The following is a 27,874-nucleotide window of genomic DNA, read 5'->3' as shown; positions in this document are numbered from 1 at the left end:
GAGGAAAGATCAGGCAACTTGGAGACAAAATGACTGTTTACCCTTACCAACTATGCCATTTGGGACTTCACTTCTCTGAAGCTGGCTTTTCTACAAAAGAGGGGAAATTTGCTTTCTATAGGTTTTTGTGTGGAACAAATGAGTAAATTTGTTCAGGGCCTGGCACTATCGGTCTGGTACCCAATAACATGATACAGACAGATGCCTTTTGGCTATTTTGAAGGATCATGAACCCATAGCTGATGCTACTTTAATATATTTTTATTATCCATTTGTCATAATGTCCTGGTCAGCTGTGACATACTTGGGAACTCTTCATTCAAAGCTTGGAGACTGAAATCCTCTGACTGCAAGGTCACCGCCCGCTTTCAGTGATTGGCAGATGAGGTACGGGGGCTGGAAGTGAGGAGGAGACTAAGTCAGGAGTCCTGGAGTGGGAGCGGCAACCTCACCCAGCAAAGCCAAGGGGAAGGGCAGGCGAATCCTTTACTATGGCTGGAAGAGGGGGTCTTCTGATGCTGGAAAACTTTATAGGTGGAAAATTTTTACCTTGTAGCTCATACCTAGATTCCTATGATCCCTCCACAGGGGAAGTGTACTGCCGTGTGCCAAACAGTGGGAAAGAAGAGGTGAGTACATTCAGCTGGAGGAGACTGAAATCTACTTAGCCTGGCAGTGACTTGTGGTACTTAATTTTCTAGGAGCAAAGGGGATTGCTAAATGTTAGCCGAAGGAAGGTTTTTAGTTCTAAGAAGTTTTACTTTGTAGCTGAGTATATATGATGTATGGAACAAATCTCAGGTGATCATATGCAGAAGTGACTAATAACCTAGATAACCTCACAGAGAGCCGCATCTCTCAGACATTCCTCAGTGGCTGCTGGTAAAAAGTAGTATTTGTAAGAATTATCATATTACTAAGTGTTCCCTTTCTCGATCAAGTTTGCCTGAATTTGCCACTATATTCACGGATTTCCAGAAAACATGTTACTTCACTAAAGTAAACAAAATTTTTAAACCCAGGGATTACTTATCCTCTAGTAATTCTTCATGTCTTCAAATTATCTAATAAAGTAAATACCGATCATTTCAACGATGAAATGCAAATTCAAATTCCTACATATTTTTCAATTTAAATTTAACATTACTTTTTCTTACTCAAAGGAAACACACACATGTTAAAACTTTTTTTCAGTAATGTAAAATTAATATCATTCAAGTTTTGTAAGATATTTAAGATATATTTTATTAGTATCTTATTGCACTGAGAAAATAAATATATTTGAGGTGATAAATGTGGCTGATGAATGTATACTCATCTAAAGCCTAATATATTTTAATTTATTTTGTAAAGCACAAAGAACTAGACTATTTAAAAGATAAGTATAGTCTTTATATATATATTAACAAATAAGTAGTATATGCAAGGTGTTTTTTTAAAAAAGGGTTAAGATATTTTTTCTCTATTGTTAATAATATTGTAAATCTGTTTTGCATTAAAAAAAAAAAAACCTTTAGACTTCTGGATTAAAGTTTGCAAATATTGACTAGTTTGTTGGTTAAACTGTAACCCACAGTTTTATCTGTTTCAAATGACCTGGGATTACATGGGGAAAATCCAGCTTTGTGTTTTCCAGTTCTCTCTGTCTGAGTCCTTTCTGAAATAAAGTTAAAAATGACAAGTACATCAAATTCAGGTGAAATCTTTTCTGCAGCTAATGACTCAGCCTTTTCAGATGAGAAAGAGAGGGATCAGTACACCTGCCAGCAGAGGAATGTACATTTTGGATTTCCCAGTAATCTAGCTTGCAGACATTGCATCTGATCCCACAAATCTTATGTTTTTCTGGTTGAAGAATATGGTTGTCATGCAAGTTACAAGCCCAGTGTCCCCTAAAAGTCACTCACAAAAAGTGCTGCGATGCTGCCAATGGGGCTCCTGTTCTTCCAGCATTTGCCCTTGTGCTGTGCAGTCACTAAGCCATGGAACAAAAATTGTCCCAAATCAGCATTGTAACACCTGTAAGTGAGACTTTATCATCATCCTTGTTTTACGGATGACAACGTGACATGGAACAAGAGACTGGTTCCAAATAGGAAAAAGAGTACGTCAAGGCTGTATATTGTCACCCTGCTTATTTAGCTTATATGCAGAGTACATCATGAGAAACGCTGGACTGGAAGAAACACCAGCTGGATTGCTGGGAGAAATATCAATAACCTCAGATATGCAGATGACACCACCCTTATGGCAGAAAGGGAAGAACTAAAGAGCATCTTGATGAAAGTAAACGAGGAGAGTGAAAAAGTTGGCTTAAAGCTCAACATTCAGAAAATGAAGATCATGGCATCTGGTCCCATCACTTCGTGGGAAATAGATGGGGAAACAGTGGAAACAGTGTCAGACTTCATCTTGGGGGGCTCCAAAATCACTGAAGATGGTGACTGCAGCCATGAAATTAAAAGACGCTTACTCCTTGGAAGAAAAGTTATGACCAACCTAGATAGTATATTCAAAAGCAGAGACGTTACTTTGCCGACTAAGGTCCATCTAGTCAAGGTTATGGTTTTTCCAGTAGTCATGTATGGATGTGAGAGTTGGACTGTAAAGAAGGCTGAGCGCTGAAGAATTGATGTTTTGAACTGTGGTGTTGGAGAAGACTCTTGAGAGTCCCTTGGACTGCAAGGAGATCCAACCAGTTCATTCTGAAGGAGATCAGCCCTGGGATTTCTTTGGAGGGAATGATGCTAAAGCTGAAACTCCAGTACTTTGGCCACCTCATGCGAAGAGAAGACTCACTGGAAAAGACTCTGATGCTGGGAGGGATTGGCGGCAGGAGGAGAAGGGGACGACCGAGGATGAGATGGCTGGATGGCATCACTGACTCGATGGGCATGAGTCTGAGTGAACTCTGGGAGTTGTTGATGGACAGGGAGGCCTGGCGTGCTGTGATTCATGGGGTCGCAAAGAGTCGGACATGACTGAGAGACTGAACTGAACTGAACTGAACTGAACGTGCTTATATCAGTGATCACATGTACACACACACAGGCACACACTTTCGTAGCTTTTGCACTGTAGTGTTGCAGTCATAAGCGCAGATTGGGGTTCGACTGCCTGGCTTCAAAGATTGGCAGCACCACTTACTATGTATGGTCTGCACTTAGAGCTGAACCTCCCTGTGCCTCAGTCTCTTTATCTATAAAATGGGTATAGTAATAACATCTTCAGTGTTGTTCTGAAGATTAAACAGACTGACATATGTAGAGCCCTTTGTGTCTAGCATTGGTAAAAGCTTTCCAAGTATTAGCTTTTGCTGTTATTATTGTATATAGTGGATTAACACGTGCTCTATATTGAATAGACATAAGACATGTGACCAAAGACAGCTTAGAAAATATGACTGGACTTGAATTTTATGCTTTTTAAAAAGATCAGAGTTTTACATGGACAACTGGAAGAAGACTAGATTTGACACTGACTCTCCTCTTGTTGGCTGGCAGTAGGGTGTCCCTGAGGCTACAGCTCCTAGTGGAGATTTGAGATTTGGTTTCTGAGGTGAAACCACCCAATTCCCAGAAATTTATAATTAGGATGAGAATCATTTCTTATACCTTTAGCTTATCTGAAAGTGACCTTGTTTATGTAAAGAAAACAGGAAGGCGTGTAGATCAGATTTGGAGTGAGCGGGCCACTGAACTGTCACGTCATGTGATGCAAGAACAGCTTCCCTGGTGGCTCAGTGGTAAAGAATCCACCTGGCAATGCAGAAAAGGCAAGAGACGCAGATTCAAACCCTGAGTCAGGAAGATCCCTTGGAATAGGACATGGCAACCCACTCCAGTATTCTTGCCCGAACACCCCGTGGACAGAGGAGCCCTGGGATACAGTCCACAGGGTTGCAAAGAGTCGGACACAGCTGAGCACACACACACAATGCCTATGGCTGGTGATTTGTTAGGTGAGTGAATGTTGGATCACAAGGATATTTGTCTTTTTCTTGGCCTAATATTTACATTGTCTGAATCAGAACTATATCCTGAAGAACTGTCATCATCTGAGACACAGTCAGACAGAGTATCTCTACAAAATTCACTAAAAAAATTTTCATCACTCCGAATGTCATGATGCATCAATTTTGAAAATTTTACAGAAATAAACTTGCGTTTATAACATACACAGGGTTGGAACAAACACCCAGGGAAGCAAAATGTAAATGATAACAACAGTCACAAGTTGTATAATGATCCCTCAATCAGTTTTAAGAGAGGAGAAAGGCCGCAGTGCTTTAGTTGCTCAGTTGTGTCCAACTCGTGTGACCCCATGGACTGTAGCCCGCCAGGCGCCTCTGTCCATGGGATTCTCCAGGCAGGAATACTGGAGGGGGTTGCCATTTCCTTCTCCAGGGGACCTTCCAGACCCAGGGATCGAACCCAGATCTTTTGCATCCCAAGTGGTCTCCTGCATTGAAGGTGGACTTTTTGCTCGCTGAACCACCAGGAAAGCCCTGAAGGGGCAGAAGATGCCCTGATAATTCATTCTGCCTGCATGAACTGGCCTTGCTCACATCTTCCCATTCATTGTTTGCTTTGGATTTAACTCTAAAACCCAGTCTCCAAGCCATCTGTTCAAATTCTTCTCCAACAGAGGACCCTTCCACTGGGTGGAGCTAGGCAGAGGCAGGGACTGTGGTTATGCCATAGCAGGCCAGCTGTGGTCTTGGGAACTACAAAGACCTGGATTTACATCCTGATTCTGCCACCTATTAGCTGTGTGACATCTGGCAAGTTACTTGAGCTCTCTGTGCTTCAGTTTGTTCATCTGTAAAATGGGCTTAACAATACTCATGTTACAGAACTTTACAGGGGGTTTAATGAAATAATTTGGGCAAAGCATTTAGCATCTTCCTTTATATATAAAAAATAGTCAATGCATAACTAATATGACAAGTTATTCCAAGTCAGAACGACAGTCTGGGATGGGATTTCAAACTTTTAGACTTTATCAAGTATGTCAAAACTTCTTTAAGAGTTTAGGGATTCAGTACACCCTTAAGTTTTCTCTCTCATATGATATTCAAAAACTTCGGTATTTTGAAATTACTGAAAATGTATACCAGCTATTGAAATAGCTTCTTTCGATTATCACCACATTCTGGATAACTTGATTGAAATGGAGAATTTGGGTTATTTTTTGTGGTGCCCTGCTTTGCTGGTTAAGTAAACAACACTTCATGGGCAACTCAGCACTGAGGAGTGTTAAATATTTGGAAGTTCAGTTCAGTTCAGTTCAGTCACTCAGTTGTGTCCGACTCTTTGCGACCCCATGAATCACAGCACGCCAGGCCTCCCTGTCCATCACCGACTCCTGGAGTTCATTCAGACTTGCGTCTATCGAGTCGGTGATGCCATCCAGCCATCTCATCCTCGGTCGTCCCCTTCTCCTCCTGCCCCCAATCCCTCCCAGCATCAAAGTCTTTTCCAATGAGTCAACTCTTCGCATGAGGTGGCCAAAGTACTAGAGTTTCAGCTTCAGCATCATTCCCTCCAAAAGAAATCCCAGGGCTGATCTCCTTCAGAACGGACTGGTTGGATCTCCTTGCAGTCCAAGGGACTCTCAAGAGTCTTCTCCAACACCACAGTTCAAAAGCATCAATTCTTCGGTGCTCAGCCTTCTTTACAGTCCAACTCTCACATCCATACATGACCACTGGAAAAACCATAGCCTTGACTAGATAGGCCTTTGTTGGCAAAGTAATGTCTCTGCTTTTAAATATGCTATCTAGGTTGGTCATAACTTTTCTTCCAAGGAGTAAGCGTCTTTTAATTTCATGGCTGCAGTCACCATCTACAGTGATTTTGGAGCCCCCCAAAATAATGTCTGACACTGTTTCCACTGTTTCCCCATCTATTTCCCATAAAGTGATGGGACCAGATGCCATGATCTTTGTTTTCTGAATGTTGAGCTTTAAGCCAACTTTTTCACTCTCCACTTTCACTTTCATCAAGAGGCTTTTTAGTTCTTCTTCACTTTCTGCCATAAGGGTATTTGGAAGTAGGCAGGAAAAAAGTGAGACATATACAGACCTGGATTCCGGACTCATCCAACCCTCGAGTGGTTGTTCAGTTGCTCAGTCATGTGTGACTCTTTGTGACCCCATGAACTGCAGCATGCCAGGCTTCCCTGTCCTTCACTATCTCCTGGAGCTTGCTCAAACTCATGTCCATTAAGTCGGTAATGCCATCCAACCATCTCCTTCTCTGTCATCCCCTTCTCCTCCTGCCCTCAATCTTTCCTAGTATCAGGATCTTTTCCAATGAATCAGCTCTTCACATCAGGTGGCCAAAGTATTGGAGCTTCAACATCAGTCCTTCCAGTGAATAGTCAGGGTTTATTTCCTTTAGGATTGACTAGTTTGATCTCCTTGCTGTCCAGGGGCCTCTTAAGAGTCTTCTCCAGCACCACAATTTGAAAGCATCAATTCTTTGGCCCTCAGCCTTCTTTAGGATCCAACTCTCACATCTGTACATGATTACTAGAAGCTCTTAGCTTCTGCTCCTCAAGAGCAACAGGGTAAGGTGACCTTCTTCTGTTTGCTCCTGCAAGGTCGACGCCGCGGTGGAGGCTGCCAGAGCAGCTTTTCCAGGCTGGTCCTCCCGGAGCCCCCAGGAGCGCTCACAGGTATTGCAGCGGCTGGCGGACTTGCTGGAACAGTCCCTGGAGGAGCTGGCCCAGGCTGAGTCCAAGGACCAAGGTGAGAGGGGTCTGTGCCAGCCTCTTCCCTCTTTCTCCTGCCGGCTCTCTAGTGGGGCCAAGTCTAGTGCCCTGTCCTGAATGGAAATGTGCTTACTCAGATGCTGGCCATTCACACCCTCCTTCCAAGTTGTCAATCATATGAATAGAACTCAGGACTCTTTCATCATGTGGCCCCTTGTGGGCCCATCAGGTCCGCCCACCCAGTGCTTCTCATGGCAGCAGTAAAGCTTGGAAAGCCCGACCAGCCAAGGCCTCTGGAGGCTGAGGCTTGCAACTGGCCCACTTCTGCCTCATTCTGATGGTCAGAGCAAGTCAAGGCTGAACCCAAGTTCAAGAGGCAGGGAAATAAACACACTGTTTGTTGGTAGAAGGAACTACGGAGATCTTATGGCAAAGGGTATGGATTTGGGGAGAGAGGGCTGAGATTGCAGCCCTCCACCAGTTCTAAGTAGAGAGTTTCAGACCAAAAAAAAAAAAAAAAATTTTTGTCTCTCTTTTTTTTAAACTGCATTATTCATTTGTATTTTACTATTTTTTTTTTAAATGGAAGTATAGTTGCACTGCTACGTTTAAAATGGATAACCAACAAGGACCTACTGTATAGCACAGGGAACTCTGCTCAATGTTATGTTGCAGCCTGGATGAGAGGGGAGTTTGGAGGAGAATGGATACATGCGTATGTATGGTCTGAACTGCTCTGCTGTGCGCCTGAAACTATTACAACATCATCAGTCAGCTTTACTCCAGTGTAAAATAAAAAGTTAAAAGCAAACAAACAAACAAAAATTGAAGTATAGTTGATTTAAAATTTTGTGTTGGTTTCAGGTGTACAGCACAGTAATTCAGTTATATATGTCTATATACACATTCATATAAGTGTGTGACTGCTCTTCAGATTGTCTTGTGTGTGTGTGTGTGTGTGTGTTGGTTGCTCAGTCATGTCCGACTCTTTGCAACCCCATGGACTGTAGCCTGCCAGGCTCCTCTGTTCGTGAAATTCTTCAGGCAAGAATACTGGAGTAGGTTTCCATGCCCTCCTCCTGAACCAGGGGATCTCCCCAAACCAGGGATGGAACCCATTGCAGGCAGACTCTACCCTCTGAGCCACCAGGGAAGCCTATATGTGTGTGTGTATGTGTGTGTGTGTGTGTATTAGTTTGTTCAGCTGCTCCGTCACGTCTGACTCCTTGCGACCCCATGAACTGCAGCACGCCAGACTTCCCTGTCCTTCACCATCTCCCAGAGCTTGGTCAAAACTCATGTCCATTGAGTTGGTGATGCCATCCAACCATCTCCTCCTCTGTGATCCCGTTCTCCTCCTGTATTTAATCTTTCCCAGCATCAGGGTCTTTTCTAAAGAGTCGACTCTTTGCATCAGGTGGCAAAAGTACTGGAGCTTCAGCCTCAGCATCCATCCTTCCAATGAATATTCAGGACTGATTTCCTCTTGGATTGACTGGTTTGATCTCCTTGCAGTCCAAGGGACTCTCAAGAGTCTCTGTGTGTGTATATATATGTTCTTTTTCAGATTTTTTTCCCTTTATAGGTTATTACAAGATATTGAGTATAGTCCCTGTGCTCTACAGTAGGTCTTTGTTGGTGATCTATTCTATATATAGTAGTGTGTATATGTTATCCAACCTCCTAATTTATCTCTTTCCCCACCTTTTCCCTTTGGTAACCCAAGTTTGTTTCCTAAAAGCAAAGATAATTTGCAGGGCACAAAGTCAAGTAATGTAGGAAGATTTCCAATATGTCAGTCACTGTTCCACTCCCAACACAATTTCCCAATGTTTAAAACTGCTTCCCAGAAGTCATGGTAATGGAGTAAACATCTGCAAATCTCTGTAAAGATATGTTAGGATATACGTGTATGTATAAATATGCATATGTATGCTGCTGCTGCTAAGTTGCTTCAGTTGTGTTTGACTCTGCAACCCTATAGACCATAGCCCACCAGACTCCTCCGTCCATGGGATTCTCCAGGCATGAATACTGGAGTAGGTTGCCGTGCCCTCCTGGATCTCCTGGATCTTCCCAACCCAGGGATCGAACGTGCGCCTCTTAAAGTCTCCTGCATTGGCAAGCAGGTTCTTTACCACTAGTGCCATCTGAGCAGCCCTGTATGTATGTATGTACGTACGTACGTACGTATTTACGTATATGTGTGCTGTAAAGTGGCCTAAAGTTAGTAAGCATCTTGACCCCAAACCCTTAAGTAGAAGATGCTTCCTGACGTGGCAGAGTCTCCAGCATCACTAATAACTAAGGGACAATTCAGGTAAGTGTGTGTCTAGGAAGTGCGGGGGGCCCGTGATGGTGAGCAAGGGCCACACAGCATCCTCTGCTGGTTCCCATCAGCGTTCTGCCGCATGCTCATCTTAGTGGCTCCATTGTGTGCTGAGGAGTTAATTAATATCATCACATGTTTTTTGGTGATGTGCAAACACAGCTATCTTAACACCCATTATTCCAGCCCCTCTGTCACATGTCCAAAGCTTGGTGATTCTGAATTGAAAGAGCTGGGTCGGGTGAAATGGTAGCACCTGGAATGATGATAGCTATGAATCCTTCAGTCTAATAAGCAAAGATTATTTGACTCACTTCTAACCACTTCTACTTCATCTTATAATCTCACATCTAATTACTTCGTAGTCTTATTAAACCATGATCAACACTCTCTGAAATCAAGCAATGCCCATCCGAGGCTGGAAGGAACAGAAGCTGCTTCAGAGGGAGCTGGGATATGTGTGTGGTAGCGTCTCCTCCAAGTTCGAGGTGAGGTACACTGACAGTGCCTTCTGCTGACTTCTTACAGGGAAAACCGTAACCCTGGCGAGAACCATGGACATTCCCCGGGCTGTGCAGAACTTCCGGTTCTTCGCCTCCTCCATCCTGCACCACACATCTGAATGCACACAGATGGACCACTTGGGCTGTCTGCACTACACAGTGCGGGCCCCTGCGGGCATCGGTAGGTGCTGTGCAATGACAGCTGGGCCACAGTGGCACAGAGAGGTGCTTGGTCAGCCCTGTAGAAGTGATCGAAAGGAACAGACTTTAAAAAAAAGAAACTTCTGCTTTATCTGAAATTTAATTGACCTTAAAAATCTAAATCTAGTTTATTTTGTTTGTGTCAAATTCCCTACTTATCCCTACATTGTTCTTGAGGAATCACAGGGAAAGAAATGACACTGAGAATAAATTCATAAACCAGGACATTTTGTTCCTTGTAATTAAAAAGAAAAACCTTTCAGGAAAGTAGTGCAGTTAAGATCACAGTAGGGTGTCACTTTTGTGTGCTTCAGTATTGTTATCTGGAAATTAGGAGAATAGTTTAATTTTGTCTATATATGTTGAATGTGAATTATATAAATTAATAGATGTAGAGCACTTAGAACAGTGCCTGGTACTCTGATGAATAAGCCTTGACTGTATTATCTATTGATACTTAACCTCTGTGGTTCCTGCATTTCAGAAATATATGCAATGACTCAAGGTGTCCACTAGATGTCACTGTTTCCTCTGAGAAAAACCCATCAACTCCATATTTTACTAGTTCCATTTTATGATAGGATAAAAGAAGATAAAGAAAAGAAAATGGGACATTTTGCCACTTTGATTATCTGAACTCTTCGTAAATAACATTTTCAAGGCAGTATAACAAAACTTTAGTCTCCTTCTAAGAAGTATACTAACACATTATGCTGCAAAAATATTCTCTTACTCCCTGAAGAGCAGATTTTTCAGTGGGAAATTTAATAATATATAAAGCATATTTACTTTCATAGCTCAGGTTTGAGGGTAGGGTATAAAATAAAGTGACTCCATTTACTTATTCATAACGTGGGTTTTATTTTTTATGTGTTTTGTGGTCAGAAGTCTGGAAGGCTTCTTACATGAAGACACATTCTAAATGTTACAGATGTTACTTAGCCAGCAAACCTATCTGGTTAGGATACAGATGAGAACCTAGAGATAAGTTATTTATTTAAAAATTCCCTGGGTTAGCTAAAAATGGATTTCACGTCTCAGAACCTATTTGCTCTTATTTATTACAAATAATTGTGAACAATTTAAGATCTTCTCAATCTACAACTAATTAGAAAAACAGGTGGAAAAATTTAGAAGAAATAGTGCCTAGACCATTTAAAGATAAAAAAAGATTGTTGAGACAGTACAAAGATCAGTCTACAAACCTCAATACTGATCACATTCTGAGACTGTTTAGGGAGAGGTGACAGCATTTTAGCCCTGGTACTTATATTGTTCTTGTTTATAACTATAATTGAAAGTCATCAAGAAAAGAGTAAGCTGTATTGATTATAGTTTTAAAGGTATGGCTGCTTGTAATATATTTTAGACTAATTTCTCTGAAATTCTACAGAAATTCTACAAAAGATTGGAGATTCTTTTGTGGAATTTTTTGAAGCATTGAAATTCCACAAGCGATTGGGATTTTGGAAGAGCAAGCTGACATTTGGTGTAGCACGAAGGAGTTTTCATTAGTAAAGCATGTCTGGCCCATCTGCTTTGAAGGGTATGTCATTGCTGGCGATGCTTCTGTTCTCCTTTGTTAGCTGCTCTGATCAGTCCCTGGAATCTGCCCCTCTATCTGCTGACCTGGAAGATCGCTCCAGCGATCGCTGCTGGCAACACAGTGATAGCTAAGCCCAGCGAGCTGACTTCCGTGACCGCGTGGATGATGTGCAGACTCCTGGAGAAAGCAGGTAATCAGTGTTACGGTGTCAGAGGAGAGGCACGTGATTGGCTTTGGAGATGTATGTTTTGTAGGCTTCAGCCACTGTAGGGTCACTGACATTTTTAAAATAATGAAAAAAAAATTTTTATTGGAGTATAGTTGCTTTGCAATGTTATGTTAGTTTCTACTGTACAGAAAAGCGAATCAGATGTACATATACATAGATCTCCTCTTTTTTAGAGTTGCTTCCCATTTAGGTCACCACAGAGCATTGAGTAGAGCTCCTTGTGCTGAGGTTCTCATTAGTTATCTGTTATATACATAGCAGTGTATATATTGGAGAAGGAAATGGCAGCACTTTCCAGTTTTTGTACCTGGAGAATCCCCATGGACCAAGGAGCCTGGCAGGCTTCAGTCCATGGGGTCACAAAGAGTCAGATGTGACTGAGTGTATTTATGTCAATCCCAACCTCCTTTCCCCTCTTGTGTCCATACATTTGTTCTCTATGTCTGGGGCCACTGACATCTGAAAAGTTATTTTGAATAGAAATCTGCTTGGCAGATCCCAGGGACATCTTTGGTTATTTGTCTTCCTTAACCTCTTCTGAGAAATACACTCTTCTGAGCGGATCCACGGGCTTCGCTCCCACTGCTTCCTTTATCCTTGCCCAGAACACACTGCTGTGGGACAGTCCTCCCTGTGGGGCTCCACAGACAGTACCCAGAACCAAGGACAGCGGCACAGCAGCTGGCTATAAAAGCCCGACCAAATTCGACACCAGCCTGCCCCAGACAGAGTCTCCAATCATCAATTTAAATCCTGCATTGGCACCACTGGTGGATCTTGATGAAAAGAAAATATTGCTGGATACCACCCTGATTTGCATAGGAACAGAAGGCCTGAGACAAACCGCCCATTTTCCAGAGAACTGAATAGACACCCCTTAGTACTCCCTGCCCTGGAACCCACTACCGTGCGGATGATGATGCCTGTGGCTCCTTGTCTTTCTCTTGCTGATGGTTTAATGGCCACGTGTGTTCCTGGCTTCATTCCAGAGTGTTGAGCCGACACCGTGCCAGGGTTGGAAGGTCACAGGCAGGAGGCTCTAGTTGTAACCCACGAGGAAGCCCCTCACTGTGAGGCCCTGAGCTCATGTCTCTGGGTTGGAATGACCTGCAGGCGGGATGGGGGAACAGGCTGTCTTTCGGGCCGTATCAGTCTCTGCTGTGCTCGCTTCCTTCCAGCCCCCAGAGAAGGTGCTTCCCCGCTCACTCACGACCATAGAGGGGGCGGTTGCTGAAAGCCTGTCTCTCTCTCCTAAACACCTTTTCTCTGAAAGCAAAACATACATGTTGGCTTCCAGGATAGCTAAGCCAGTTCCTTACTCCAGCGTATAGATGACAAGTTAAGTGGTGCTTGTTTAGGGAAACGCATGGGGCCTTGTGACCCTGGTTTAGCTCCCTCGTATCCTATGGAGGAAAGAGGTTACCCAGCCTAGGTCTCTGGGTTGACATCAATGGCTGCTCTGGACCTCTGGAAACATCCTTACCTAACTGGTAAGGATGAAGTGGACATCCTCACCGCCTTTGCATCCCAGAATGTGTCATCCTTTCCTTACAAAGTGACCATGTTCTATCCCTTTCTTTGCAAAACTGAATCCAAGGGCTTTCTTCCCTGTCTCTTGCTTGCTGGTTCTTTGGTGTGAGACAGAAGGGGGGCCTCTGCTCTGCTTCATCCTGTGTTGGGAGATTGCATGAGGAGGTGGGGAGGGACCAAAGAGCCGCATCCTGGACACCTCCCTGTCCTAAAATCAGCTACGTCTTGGTCTATGAGGATTGCTCTTGTCTAACCACCCTCCCCTTTCAAATAACTCAGAACCCAGTCTGCATGAGAGTTTAATGTTTCCATTTATTTGCACAGCATTGCACTCTTATTCCTCTGGGTGAATAAACCTGTTATACCAAGATGGTCCTTCCCTCCCTCCCCCTCTGGGCTGGTTTTTCCAAACTCTCCTCCTCCAACAAACACTGAGAGTGTGATGATCCAATCGCACCTGACATGAGCCCTCAGTCTCTCCACTGGGATAGGGGTGTCAATCTCATCTACTTACTGCTTAGAGCCCTCTAAGAGAAACTTCCAACTGTGTAAGAAAGCTAAAACCACCTGCCAGTGCAGTCTGGATATTGCAAGATCTAGCTCTTCTAGTCCTGAGCGTTCACACAGACTTGGAAGATGAACTTCCTTTGAAATAAAAAATCATTTAAGATGTTTTGAAGTACACCATGAATACCTCTTTGCAAGTCTTAGAATATTTGTTTTTATCTTGGGTGCACCAAATGTTTGCCCTCGTTCTTGAAGTGGCCACTGGTGGTAGATTTCTGGCCCTTCCTATTAATTTTTGTTCTGCTCTATTTAAGCTTAAAATTTTCCTTGTCAGCATCCAGCCATATCCTGGCACTGGCAGGCCTCCCTTCGCTTTGCTGTCTCTTAGCCACCTACTCTGAATTTTAGTGAAGTATTATTTGCCAATTAAACTGTCTTCCCTCTCTTATAACCAGAATCTCTTAAGGGTAAAGGGTGAATGTCTCTAGAAAAGTTTCATTAATGTCTGGATCAAATGGCAAAATGGTTTTGAGAAATACAAGCCACTAGATACATAACTCAATTTATTAACATTGGAGTTCAAGGAAATGTAATCAAAATGTAAATTCCGTTGTGTAGAAGGCACTCTGCCCGCTGAAATGAGCTCATTTTCCTGTGATGATAAATATATGGTATTTCTATGTTTTCTCTCACCCTTTTAAAAAAATGCTAAAATAAGCATTAGAAGTGATTTGAGCCATTTTTTTTGCCTTCAGGAGTCATAAAGTCCAACAGTCCACATTCTCTGGCTCTTAACTCTCTATTTGAATACGGGGCAAATATTTACAAGCTCGATAGTGATGGAGATGCAGGACTCATGAGAACGTGAATGACGGGAAACTTTGTCCTTGTTTTCCCCTATCACCAGCTGGCAGGACCTCTCCCTCAAACCTCCTCTTTGGCCCAACCCATGGCCCAGCTGCTCTCATATGGTGTCTATGACCCAGGATGCACTTGAGCTGGATTTCAAACAAGTATGCAGGCTGAATGCGGAGGTGGGACCATTAGAGGGAGACTCTGCCAGTCCCCTGTCTCCTTAGGGGCTCACCTGGATAGGGCCTCACGGTGATATGGTGAAGGCTGTGCTCTGTGGGAAGGGGTTCTTGATGATCATGGATCATCAGTGAGAACTCATCATGTATACCTTAAGAGCATATTCTTGAAGAGATGATTTTAATCCAAGAGAGTATGTCTAAGTCGGAGCAAGGGAACTGATAGGAGCGAGAGAGTAGTTACCTTACAAAAGAGCATTTCTGCATCTCCTGTTGTTCAAACCTGCAAACACAGGGAATATATTCAGCTACCTCCAGGCAAACCCTAAGAGTTTCCTGGACACAGTCGATCGCACATAGATTTTTTTCTTCTGAACACTTCTGTACACATTCATGCATTCATTGACTTAATAATTACTTACTAACCAAAACCTAGTTTTGCCTTCTATTGGTTGTTATTTAACCCTGGGATTAAACCTGAGTCTCTTACGTCTCCTGCATTGGCAGGGGCAGGTGGGTTCTTTACCACTAGCACCACCTGGGAAGCTCTTATTTAACCTCACTTTGCCTCAATATTCTCATGAGTGATGTGAGGATATTAATATGAAGTACCTCCCAGAGCTATTGGGAGATCTAAAGGGTGTAACCCACTTTAGACTATAGTGGGTTAACTATAGTGTAACCCACTATAGTTACAGTTGATTCACAGTGAGCACCCAATAAATGGGAGCATTTACTGGTATTATCTCTTTACATTTTTATTTTTATTATTACATAAAAATATTATAACATATATATGTAGCATTATATCTTCTTTTCTCATTGATCTATTTTAAATGTGATGCATTAAAAATATTTTTCTAGGGATTTCCCTGGCAGTCTGGTGGTTAAGACCCTGCATTTCAAATGTAGTGGGTGCCAAGTTCGATCCCTGTTTGGGGAACTAAGATCCCATATACTGATAGCATGGCCCAAAAAAGATTTTTTTTTTTTTAAATTGAGTATTCATTCTATCTGGCAAAGTAGGCCACTGCACAAGGGATACAACCGAGGGCAAAACACAGGCCCGTGTCTGCCCTTGGCTGGTGCCCCTTCTAGTGGTGGATGTGTAGTGAACGGGTAAATCCATAAAGCACGTAATGAATACATGCAGATATAGGGCAGTACGTTCTTGTAATAGAAAAGCCTGGAGCACCTACTTGGGGGTGTTCTTGGACACTCAGTCTTAGAGGGTGATGGCATCCAGATCATGGGGAACAGGACCTTCAACTCAAACGTCACCTTCCCCGCAGGACCCTCCCTCTCTCTCCTAGGGAGGTAGCCGCTCTCTTCTCTGGCTCCTGCAGTGTGGATGCTCCCTGAACTTAACCTTTGCTCTCCTCTCTCACAGGGCCTAGCCTGCCTGAGGGTATCTCTGCATCCTCAGCCCCTGAGGCTTAGTCAGTACTCTGGAATGAATTACATAGGACGTTTAACCCTGCATTTTCTAGGGCAAAGCACCCAGAGAAATTCCAGCTGGGGCATAATATAGGCAGAGATGATACTGTTGTCTCTGTGTTGCTATTGACTAGAGACAACCATTTGGAGAAGGAAATGGCAATCCACTCCAGCACTCTTGCCTGGAAAATCCCATGGATGGAGGAGCCTGATAGGCTACAGTCCATGGGGTCGCAAGGAGTCGGGCACGACTGAGCGACTTCACTTCACTTCAGAGACAACCATTAACGTCCCTTCTCACCCCCATTCAAGCTACAGAAACTAACACAACATTGACAGCAATCATTTTGCCAAAAAAACCCAAAAACACCACCCCCAAAACCAAACAAACAAAACACTTTGAAGGAGAATCTCTATGTAACCTGAAGCCCTTGACACGCTGAGAAGAATAGCTGTAACCGGTACTGCTTCCCATCCAGCTGTTCCCCCAGGTGTGGTAAATATTGTGTTTGGAACAGGGCCCAGGGTAGGCGAGGCCCTGGTGTCCCATCCAGAGGTGCCCCTCATCTCCTTCACTGGGAGCCAGCCTACCGCCGAGCGCATCACACAGCTGAGTGCCCCCCACTGCAAGAAGCTCTCACTGGAGCTGGGGGGCAAGAATCCTGCCATCATCTTTGAAGATGCTAACCTGGCCGAGTGCATTCCGACAACTGTCAGATCCAGCTTTGCCAACCAGGTATGTCCTCTTTTTCTTTTTTTCTCCCCCTTTGTTTTTTTGCTTGTTTTTAACTCAGCAGCCTTGTCAAACTGCATCTGTTGCATCACAGTGAAAACCAGGTTGAGTAGGTCTGTGCAGGGCTATTTCAGTGAAAGGAGAATGGTTACATTGTGTTACTCTTTTGACCATCTCTTCAGTCTTAATGTCACTTGGTGGCATTGCGGCATCACAGCTCCTGTTTAGCAAGCTCTTCTTCTCCTGTTGTTCAGTTGCTCAGTCAGGTCCCACACTTTGTGACCCCATGGACCTCCCTGTCCTTCACTATCTCCTGGAGTTTGCTCAAACTCAAGTCCATTGAGTAGGTGATGCCAGCCAACCCTCTCATCCTCTGTCACCCTCTTCTCCTCTTGCCCTCAGAACTCTTATGGGGGACCAGCCATGGGCCAAATGATTGCTTTCTGGCTTTTCCCTTCCTCTATTTATACTTTTCCCAGGCTTTTCTTGCTGTCCAAGAGTCCTGTTTCTTGGAAACCTTATTCTCTGCCCCCACCCAAAAGCACCTCAAATGCATTCACACATTCAAATAAATACTTGAACCAATCTCAAGCAGGTTTCTTACCTTAAAATCATGGAGGAGCCTCAAGCCACTTTGTATTTCCTGATCATTGGAAGAATTGTGAAGATCCAATATCAATGTGATGAAAATATTTGTTTCTGTGTACAGGTGCAAACATACATACACAATGCTGACAAGTCCAGAATGTGGTTTGTAAACTATTACATGTTATGCTCAAATAATAGTAAGGATGGCTTTTCACTCAGAAACCTGTTAGTGACTCTCACTGGAACACCCAGTGTCTATGTTTGGAGGTCCAGTATCATATGAAACTTCACTTGAACAAAGCAGAACTTCTGATTTCCTCCCCTCCTTTCCCTGCACCGCCTCTGCTCTCCCTGCCTCGATTTTACCTTTCTGAAGAAGAGAATACCATCCACTGTGTGCTTGGGCCAACTATCTGGGACTCATCCTTGTTCTAACCTCCTCTTTTCCTTCCACCTCACTCATCCACCAATAGGTCCTATTGGTTCTATCTTTAAAGTATATCTGGAATCTTCTTTGGAGCATCTTGGCCAGTTTCTTTACCCTTTTGGAGTCCCCTTGCCCCTTTAAGAATCTGCTGATCTCAGTGGACTCCTATCACTTCTCGCATCTCCATTGATTCCACCTGGTCCACTTACCGGGATGTCTGAAAAGCTCTCCTAACCCACTCTCATTCTCTCCAATTCTATTCTCCACACAGCTGCCAGAATAATCATTTAAATATGTAAATCCCATCCACATCTTCTTGCTGCTTAAAGCTGTCCATGATCCTTTCATGACACTGAGGATAAAATGCAAGCTCCTTGTGAGCCTGTGAGCCTATAAGATTCTGTATGATGTTGCCTCGCTCCTCACCTCCTGCCTTTATACCCTATGTTGCTCTGACCCCTATCCCTGCCTCCACCCCCCACCTCAGTCCCATTCACCTTCCTCACTTCCCTTACACACTCCAAGCTCATTTCTCACTTACTGCTGAGAATTCTGTACCTCTATCCATCTGGCTCCTTCACATCAATCAAGGGTCAGTTCAAACATTCCCTGTCCCTAGTGTCATCCAGGACTCCCTTCGGTAAAAGGGAGTAAAAGTTCTCCCTCCCCACTAGTTTCTACTCTTATCCTCAGCTTAGTTTTCTTGTATTGTTTTGGTCATGGCCTGAAGTTGTGTTATTTATTGAGCTTTATTGCGTTGTTGCCTGTCTTCCCCACAAGGCAATGTATTCCAGATAGTGGGACTTTGTCTTGTTTACTGCTGTTCCCGATTGTCTAGACCCATGCCGGATATGTGACAGGCACTCGTGAGTGCAGGGTGATCTGTCCATGCAGTGGAGCCCCCTGACTTGTCCTTGTCTTCATGAGTCATTCTTGGCAGGGTGAAATCTGCCTCTGTACCAGCAGGATCTTTGTCCAGAAGAGCATCTATAGTGAATTTTTAAAGAGGTTTGTAGAGGCGACCAGAATGTGGAAAGTTGGTATTCCTTCTGACCCATCGGCTGACATGGGTGCCCTGATCAGTAAAGCTCATCTGGAGAAAGTAAGTAAAACCTTCTGTGTAAGTTTCAGAAAGAATTCTTTAAAAAGATTTTTTTTTTAAATTTTGTATTGGGGTGTAGTTAATTGACAATGTTGTGACAGTTTCAGGTGAACCGCAAAGTGGCTCAGCCATACATATACATGTATCATTCTCCCCCAAACTCATTCCCATCCAGGTGCCATATGACATTGAGCAGAGTTACCTGTATTATACAGAAGGGCCTTGTTAGTTCTGCATTTTAAATATAGCCATGTTCCATGCACTATGCAGGATTTCCCTGGTGGTTCAGATGGTAAGGAATCTGCCTGTGGGAGACCCAGGTTTGATCCCTAGGTCAGGAGATCCCCTAGAGGAGAAAATGGCAACCCATTACAGTACTCTTGCCTGGAAAATCCCATGGACAGAGAAGCCTGGCAGGCTACGCTCCCTGGGGTAGCCACAAAGAGATGGCCATCTATACAGCAGGTCCTTGTTGATTATCCATTTTAAATACAGCAGAGTATACGTGCCCATCCCAAACTCCCTAACTATCCCTTTCCCTGGACCTTCCCCTTGGCAACCGTAAATTCGTCCTCTTAAATCTGTGAGTCCAGAAAGAATACTTATGGGGAGAGAAACTCAGTGCCAAGGCATAGCACCATCTTTGAAATACTGTTAAATTACTATGCTATTCTTCTTCTTTTTTTTTTTTTAAATTACGATCTGTGGGGAATTGTCTCCAGGTACCAAGTCTGAAAATGTTAAAGATAGATACACAAATGTAGTCAAGTTAAAGCAGCACCTACATGACATAAATAAACCTGGGAAGTCAGCATGGAGTCTGACTTCCATAGAGCAGTCAGTAGAGTGAGGAAAGCAAATTTCAAAGCATAAAGGTCAGCTGATGCGAATGTTGTGGGTTGAGGGTGGCAGGGATTTCCACAGGTAAATGCTCCCAGTCAGTTCTCAGGCAGTAAGGTTCTGCCTCTGGGTAATAGCAAACAGGGGTTCTGGAAGTGCGAATCCAGTCTGAACAATGTAGACTTTAACTGGTGGGGTGACTTGTGGGGTCTTTGTGGGAGAAGCCACTGAAGAAGGTGTTCTCTGGGTGCTTTGTGGAATTTGGGTCTTTAAGATCATTTTCATTTCCTGATAAACTCCCACAGTAAGTCATAGAATTTTGGAGTTAAAAGATCTCATGTTGAGCTATGGTAACTAAGACCAAGCAAGGGTAATGGTAGTATGCCCCCATGGGTTAACCAGTGAGGGCCAGAGCCTTTATGTAGATTCAGCAGACTTGCCACACTTGAATTTGAATTTTGACTTTCACTATACTGTGAAGCACAGATTCCCACAGGTAGGAACATGCAGTGTCAGTCTTCCCGGTCTCTTCTTATTTCTTTTGTTTTCTCAATAAAATAGGAAGCAAGGTGAGGAGGGGAGATGGTATTGAAGGTTTCAAGGAGGATAAGTTCTGAGATAGTCTTCAAGGAGATCAGGAGAGACAGAAATGGACTTGAAGTGACAGTATTGTCAGCGGGGCAGCTTCAAGGGCTCCCCTCGGAGCTGTGATCACTTGTGGTCACACTAACAAAGCATATGGTCATTGATTTAAAGTGAGGCCAGCCAGCATAGCTGTGTCTTCTTCCAGTCAAATTCACCTGCACAATTGCAGGCACATAGGTAGCTGTTCCCAGAGTGCGCCTGGGGGACCCACAACTGTGACTGTTCCCATCTTGTGAAGCGAGGTGTCACCCGATGTAAGAGGCTCCCTGGTTCTCTCTCATCTGACTGTTCTGAACTCAGTGATCCATGCTGTAAACCCACGCATGCAAATAAGTGGTGAAAAATAACTTTTGCCTCTTTCCGAATGCTTCCTGTGGAGAAAAGTTACTTTCCAGGAGCATCTTTCATTAAGCTCAGGCCATGTGAAATTAAAAGATGCTTGCTCCTTGGAAAAGAAGTTATGACCACCTCAACAGCCTATTAAAAAGCAGAAACGTTACTTTGGCAACAAAGGTCCGTCTAGTCAAAGCTATGGTTTTTTCAGTAGTCATGTAGGATGTGAGAGTTGAACTATAAAGAAAGCTGAGCACTGAAGAATTGATGCTTTTGAACTGTGGTGTTGGAGAAGACTCTTGAGAGTCCCTTGGACTGCAAGGAGATCCAACTAGTTCATCCTAAAGGAAATCAGTCCTGAATATTCATTGGAAGGACTGATGTTGAAGCTGAAATTCCAGTACTTTGGCCACCTGTTGCGAAGAACTGACTCATTTGAAAAGACCCTGATTCTGGGAATGATTGAGGCAGGCGGAGAAGGGGAAGACAGAAGATGAGATGGCTGGATGGCATCACTGACTCAATGGACATGAGTTTGAGTAAGCTCTGGGAGTTGGTGATGGACAGGGAGGCCTGGTGTACTGTAGTCCATGGGGTTGCAAAGGGTTGGACATGACTGAGCGACTGAGTTGAACTGAACTGATGTGGTGTCTGTGCTTAGGTGCTCAGTTGTGTCTGACTCTTTGCACCTCCATGGACTGTAGCCACCAGGCTCCTCTGTCCATGGGATTCTCCAGGCAGAAATACTGGAGTGGGTTGCCATGCCCTCCTCCAGGGGATCTTCCCAACCTGGAGATCGAACCCAGGTCTTCCATATTGCAGGTGGATTCTTTCGTGTCTGAGCCACCAGGGAAGCTCAGGCCATGGCACCATCTAAGGTCCCCTGTGCAGTTCACCAACTCACTGGAGACTCAAAGCTCTCTTCATCAACTCAGCAGAGAAACTGTTTTTCTATCCTAGGCACTGTCATAATCATTAAGTTCTCCAATGAGGGGAGGTGTGTCAGTGAAGCAAATCAAAGTATTTGACTTTCCTGTAGCAGCTGAATGACGTGTAGCCCCTCTATGTGTGTGCATGCACACACACACAAACTCTCTTTTGTGTGTGAAAGAAACCAACACCATTCACAGGCTCCTATTGGTAGTTACGACTTTTCTTGGTCATATTCTGATTATTTCTCCCTTTTGTCCCATATCGTGAACTCGGACCAAATACAGACTTGCTGGGTTTCCCCGTATTGTAGGTCCTGTGAGCGTTAATGCAGTATTTGTGATGCTCAGCGTATTCCTGCTGGCTCAAAGGGGCCCGCCCTCTCTTTAGCCCCGCTCCCCACCACACCCTCCTGAACTCCACCACAGGCTCTCCTCCAGGCAACTCTGCTTTCCAACAACAAGCAGCCTCAGGCTGTCTGAGCTACTCTACCCCACGTGGGCAGCAGGACCTTTGTCTACTGAGCCCTGGTTCCATTCGGAGGAGAAGAGTAAACAAAGCCAGCTTCTGACCCTGTTGTTGCGCTGTTCAGTCACTCAGTTGTGTGTCTGACTCTTTGTGACCTCATGGACTGCAGCACACCAGGCTTCCCTGTCCTCCACCATCTCCTGGAGCGTGCTTAAACTCATGTTCATTGAGTCAGTGATGCCATCCAACCATCTCATCCTGGTTCCCCCTTCTCCTCCTGCCCTCAGTCTTTCCCAGCATCAGAGTCTGACCCTGTGGTGCCCTTTAGATGATGCCTCATGATGACAAGACAGTCAAGAGGAGGCCACTTAAAATCTGTTTGTGTTAAGCTCAAACACACTGCCCTTTTAAGACATCCATCTTGAAAAGAGGGTACCTCATGATCAGGAAGCAACAGTTAGAACTGGACATGGAACAACAGACTGGTTCCAAATAGGAAAAGGAGTGTATCAAGGCTGTATGTTGTCACCCTGCTTATTTAGTACAAGAAACACAAGCTGGAATCAAGATTACTGGAAGAAATATCAATAACCTCAGATATACAGATGACACCACCCTTATGGCAGAAAGTAAAAAAGGAACTAAAAAGCCTCTTGATGAAAGTGAAAGAGGAGAGTGAAAAAGTTGGCTTAAAGCTCAACATTCAGAAAATGAAGATCATGGCATCCGGTCCCATCACTTCATAGGAAATAGATGGGGAAACAGTGGAAACAGTGTCAGATTTTATTTTGGGGGGCTCCAAAATCACTGCAGATGGTGACTGCAGCCATGAAATTAAAAGACACTCCTTGGAAAGTTATGACCAACCTAGATAGCATATTCAAAAGCAGAGACATTACTTAGCTAACAAAGGTCCGTCTAGTCAAGGCTATGGTTTTTCCAGTGGTCATGTATGGATGTGAGAGTTGGACTGTGAAGAAGGCTGAGCGCCGAAGAATTGATGCTTTTGAACTGTGGTGTTGGAGAAGACTCTTGAGAGTCCCTTGGACTGTAAGGAGATCCAACCAGTCCATTCTGAAGGAGATCAGCCCTGGGATTTCTTTGGAAGGAATGATGCTAAAGCTGAAACTCCAATACTTTGGCCACCTCAAGCGAAGAGTTGACTCATTGGAAAAGACTCTGATGCTGGGAGGGATTGGAGGCAGGAGGAGAAGGGGACGACAGAAGATGAGATGGCTGGATGGCATCACTGACTCAATGGACGTGAGTCTGAGTGAACTCCGGGAGTTGGTGATGGACAGGGAGGCCTGGTGTGCTGCGATTCATGGGGTCACAAAGAGTCAGACACAACTGAGTGACTGAACTAACTAACTAACATGGGGTTGCAAAGAATTGGACATGACTGAGTGACTGCACACATGTACGCACAAACACACACACCCCTCAAAAATTTCTAAGGTTCTACTGGAAGATGTTGCAGTGTTAAAATTTTTTTTCACAGTTAAAAACTTAAAAATAGTATTTATCATCAGCCATTTATTTTCATATTTTAGGGAAGAACAATACAGATGTTATTTCCATTATTCTAATGCACACAAAAGGACGGGTAGCCGTGGGGTTCCCCTTGTTTTGTGGGTCCATGGGGAGATCTCTCAGCTCTGCTTGTAGTCACCCCCACACACACTCAAAGTCTCAGAACCATCCTGCTGAGGTTCAGAGGGTCCCTGGACACCTGCCATCCTCACTGCTCCGCCCGGAACATGTGCACTTGGATGCCAGGAGTCGCAGCTTTACCATCGGGGTCTCTCACCACATGAACCCCTGGACGGGGGCTTTAACAGCTCAGGTCTTGTGAGGGGACCCTGTGTGTCTCTGCCCTTTGAGAGGGAGCCAGTGGAAGCAGCTCGGGAAGCGTATGTGTCTTTTTCAGGCTGTGATTCTTCTCAGTTCATTCTGCCAAACCTTAGTCTGGGATCAAGGAGGCAGCAGACATGCTCCACTGGTGGTCGTGTTTCCTCGCCTTTCACCAGGAAGCTGTGGGGGCGGCGAGTCAAGGAGAGGCCGGCCGTCATCTTGGCGTTTCAGCCCTCTTCTGCAGTGGGTCTCTGACTTCTGCAAACCGACTTAGCCACGGGATCTTTGTGTCCATCCTACTTCTGTGGGATTGTCACAACAGATGGAGATGTGGTGACCTAAGAACCCAACTGGAGCACGTGACGGATGTTCTGTAGGCAAAGGGCTCCTAGGTGCAGGCGTGGCTTCTCAGGTTCCCAGTGACGGCAGGGGAGGCTCGGGAAATGGCAGGTGATTTTATCCTCAGGGGATGCAGAAATGTCTCCCTTGTCTCTTTCACAGGGTTGCTTTTCGCTTTTGTTTTTCTTTTTACTCTCTGGAATCCTCACCTACTTGACTGTCTGGAGAATCTGGCTCTAGGCCAGCCTCCCAAAGATGCAAGTAACTAGAGAAAGAGAATGCTGGATGTTGACAGTGAGGCTGGAGGAAGCACAGAGGAAGTTCATGGGTTTATCCCCCAGTAAGGCCAAGCTTTGGGTCTAACTAAGGTCCACTCTTTTATTTATTTATTTTTAAACCAAAAACATTTTGTATTGAGGTATAGCCAATTAGCAATGTTGTGACCATTTCAGGTGAACAGTGAAGGGACTCAATCATACATATACATCATTCTCCCCCAAACCCAGCTTCCTGTCCTCCTTTGTCAGTTAGGAAAACTGGCATACAGAGTAGGGGCCATCCTTGAAGTCTCACAGCTTGCGGATGTCAGATTATGCATTATACGGTCGTCATCATCACCATCACCATCAACACAAACAGCAGCATCTGACCTTCAGAAGTTTTGCTATGTGGCAGGTGTCATGCTAAGGACTTTACATACATTATCGTATTTAGTCTTTGCAAGAACCTGGGAAAGAGGTGGCGCAGTCAATCCCATTTTTCTGATGAGGAAACTGAGGCCTAGAGCATTTGAATCCCTCAGCTGGTAAGGACCTGAGATCGGAGCACTACTGGACTCCTAAGCCCGCTCTTCCAACCTCCAGGCTTTGCTTTTATGTCCAAAATTACCAAGTGCTGACAATTCTCTGCTCTCTCCTCTCAAGGAAAGGTCTTAGAGCAATATTTCATTCCATTTTGTATCACCTTTATCAGTCACAAGGTTGTTTTTCTGAGCTAGGAGTGTAGATATCATTGTGTTATCTGGGGAGATTTTCTCTAGAAAAGAAATTCAGTTTCGTGTGAGTCACCTTATATGCTAAATTCGATGAATTCGCAATTTGAAAACCGACACTTCCCTTCACATTTTATTATCCTAAAAGCTTCGAAGAGAGAACTGTGTAATTTTGCTTAGACGTGATCATCTGAAGGCAGAGTGCTCCTTGCACTGTGTGAATTGCTGCTGAAAATCCTGGCTCTGCATCCAGCCGGGCCTCTGGAGACTCACCTGCACACACCCTGTTCACACAAAATGCTGCCTCTTGGCATCTTTTAATTAATGTGAGTGTGCTGCTTCGAAAGGGGCAAGAGAGTAGGAGAAAGAGGATTCTATATTGTTTATCAGCCATATGAACTATGTACGCTTTCAGAGATTCACTTATGTCATCAGCAAATAGAGGACAGTAATATGTAGCTAGCTAATAGAGTTTTGAGAGAATTATGTGAGAATGTGTTAAAAGCAGTTATCCACATGCCTGGTTCTTAGACATTAAATAAACAACTCTCCTTTTCTTACCTGTGGGGGCTGACTGGCCAGATGATGGTTAGAGCATGTCTGCCCTCAGGCTTACCAGCTGAGTGGAAATATAATCAACCTTAGATTTTATGGGGGGATAACCTTATATGTCTTTCCTATGCATGCATGCTCAGTTATGTCTGACTCTTTTCCACCCCATGGACTATAGCCTGCCAGGCTCCTTCATCCATGGGATTCTCCAACAAGAACACTGGAGTGGGTTGCCATTTCCCACTCCAATATGTCTTTCCTGCTGCTGTTGGTGCTAAGTCGCTTCAGTCGTGGCCGACTCTGTGCGACTCCAGAGACGGTAGCCCACCAGGCTCCCCCGTCCCTGGGATTCTCCAGGCAAGAACACTGGAGTGGGTTGCCTTTTCCTTCTCCAATGCATGGAAGTGAAAACAAAGTCACTCAGTTGTGTCCGACTCTTAGCGACCCCATGGACGACAGCCCACCAGGCTCCTCCATCCATGGGATTTTCTAGGCAAGAGTACTGGAGTGGGGTATGTCTTTCCTAGGTGCTTGAAAACTATTGAATTCTCTCTGTGCTATGTGAAAACAAATGATAAGTTGTTACTATGTTTTTTATCTGCCCAGGTCAGAAGTTACATCAAGAAAGCTCGCATGGAAGGAGCCCAAATTCTGTGTGGTGAGGGAGTGGATAAGTTGAACCTTCCCCCCAGGAATCAGGGAGGGTACTTCATGCTTCCCACGGTGATAACAGATGTTAAGGATGAGTCCTGCTGCATGAAGGAAGAGATATTTGGTCCAGTGACGTGTGTCGTCCCCTTTGATAGTGAAGAGGAAGTGATTCAAAGAGCCAACAATGTTAAATATGGACTAGCTGCTACCGTGTGGTCAGGCAACGTGGGGCGTGTCCACCGGGTGGCCAAGAAGTTACAGTCAGGCTTGGTCTGGACCAACTGCTGGCTCATTAGAGAGCTGAACCTACCTTTCGGGGGGATGAAGAGTTCTGGGGTGGGCAGAGAAGGAGCCAAAGACTCTTATGAATTCTTCACTGAAGTCAAAACCATCACTGTTAAACACTGACCTCGGCCAGTGCAGAAGCTGATGCCTGGCTGCAGAGAATCAGTCGTCCAGTGTACTGAAAAGAAATCCCTCATAAATTTCAGCCAAGTCGTGACTCAGCAGAAGATTCTCTCTATAGCTTATCCTCTGTACTCAGTATTTTTACCGACTGGTGAAAAGATGCTTGATCTTTTCAGTGGGGAGTCAAAGAAGAGAAGATCTCTGAGTAGGAAGGCATACAAAGGAAGCCACACAAACACTGGGCTCCTCCTAGGTTGTGTTTTTATTGTATTTTTTCATCATTTTGATTCAATTCTTAAAAATTCACAGATAATTAGTTTCCTTTTTTCATTTGCAAGTATATGGTAAAAAAAAAAAAAATCTACAAAGCCAAAGAGAAACACATCACCATAATCTCTAGCTTTGGGGAGATTGCAGAAATAGTCTCTCCATCCATCAGCCACTAGCATGGCTCATTAGAATTGACTGTACCTCATTATGCAAGGGTGCTTTGAATGTTGATGATGTAATTTATGTGGGATTTGTTAGAGTAACCATATATGGTAGGTCCTACTAAATATGTCTTTATGAGGACAAAGAAAAATGAAATAATGATTACTTTTGGAAGAAACTCAGAACAAGGAGAGTTTGATATTTTCCTACTATGGAGTCTAATCAATTCCAATTAAAAGTGTATGTATTCAGGAAACTTAAAATTTTTGAATACTGTATGGCTGAGTCTCTTTGCTGTCTACCTATAGCTATCACAAAATTGTTAACTATACCCTAGTATAAAATTAAAAAGTTTAAAAACTTTACTAATCTTAAAGGAAACAATAAATGTTAAATAAATTTTAGCAAGCAGTCACTTTCTTCATGAATTGTCCTTTATTCTTATCTTCATCCTCTTAGGAGCATAGACTTTTTACCAAGTATTAGTGGTATTCTTCTCTCTTTTTCCCTGAATCTCCCAATGTTCAGAGGAGAAATCTGAGATTTACAGA

The 27,874-nt window shown here is 44.0% G+C and overlaps 1 protein-coding gene across 2 annotated transcripts; it reads left to right on the top strand.

Moving 5' to 3' along the window:
* The first annotated feature begins 444 nt into the window (after positions 1-444).
* Positions 445-27,738, top strand: ALDH8A1 (aldehyde dehydrogenase 8 family member A1). 2 transcript variants are annotated; one of them, XM_004011353.6, is made up of 7 exons: positions 445-629; positions 6,607-6,754; positions 9,575-9,730; positions 11,337-11,486; positions 16,510-16,766; positions 18,719-18,880; positions 26,439-27,738. In XM_004011353.6, exons 1-7 carry the CDS (start codon positions 492-494, stop codon positions 26,889-26,891), a joined length of 1,464 nt encoding a protein of 487 aa, XP_004011402.2. In that variant the 5' UTR covers positions 445-491; the 3' UTR covers positions 26,892-27,738. The 2 variants fall into 2 exon arrangements, with proteins under 2 accessions (XP_004011402.2, XP_042109429.1); XM_042253495.2 differs by lacking the exon at positions 18,719-18,880.
* The last annotated feature ends 136 nt before the right edge of the window (positions 27,739-27,874 follow it).

Source organism: Ovis aries, chromosome 8 (genome assembly GCF_016772045.2).
Source record: "Ovis aries strain OAR_USU_Benz2616 breed Rambouillet chromosome 8, ARS-UI_Ramb_v3.0, whole genome shotgun sequence".
NCBI classification, from domain to species: domain Eukaryota; kingdom Metazoa; phylum Chordata; class Mammalia; order Artiodactyla; family Bovidae; genus Ovis; species Ovis aries.
The sequence above is the reverse complement of the archived record's forward strand: the minus strand, read 5'-3'. Positions and strand labels throughout refer to the sequence as shown.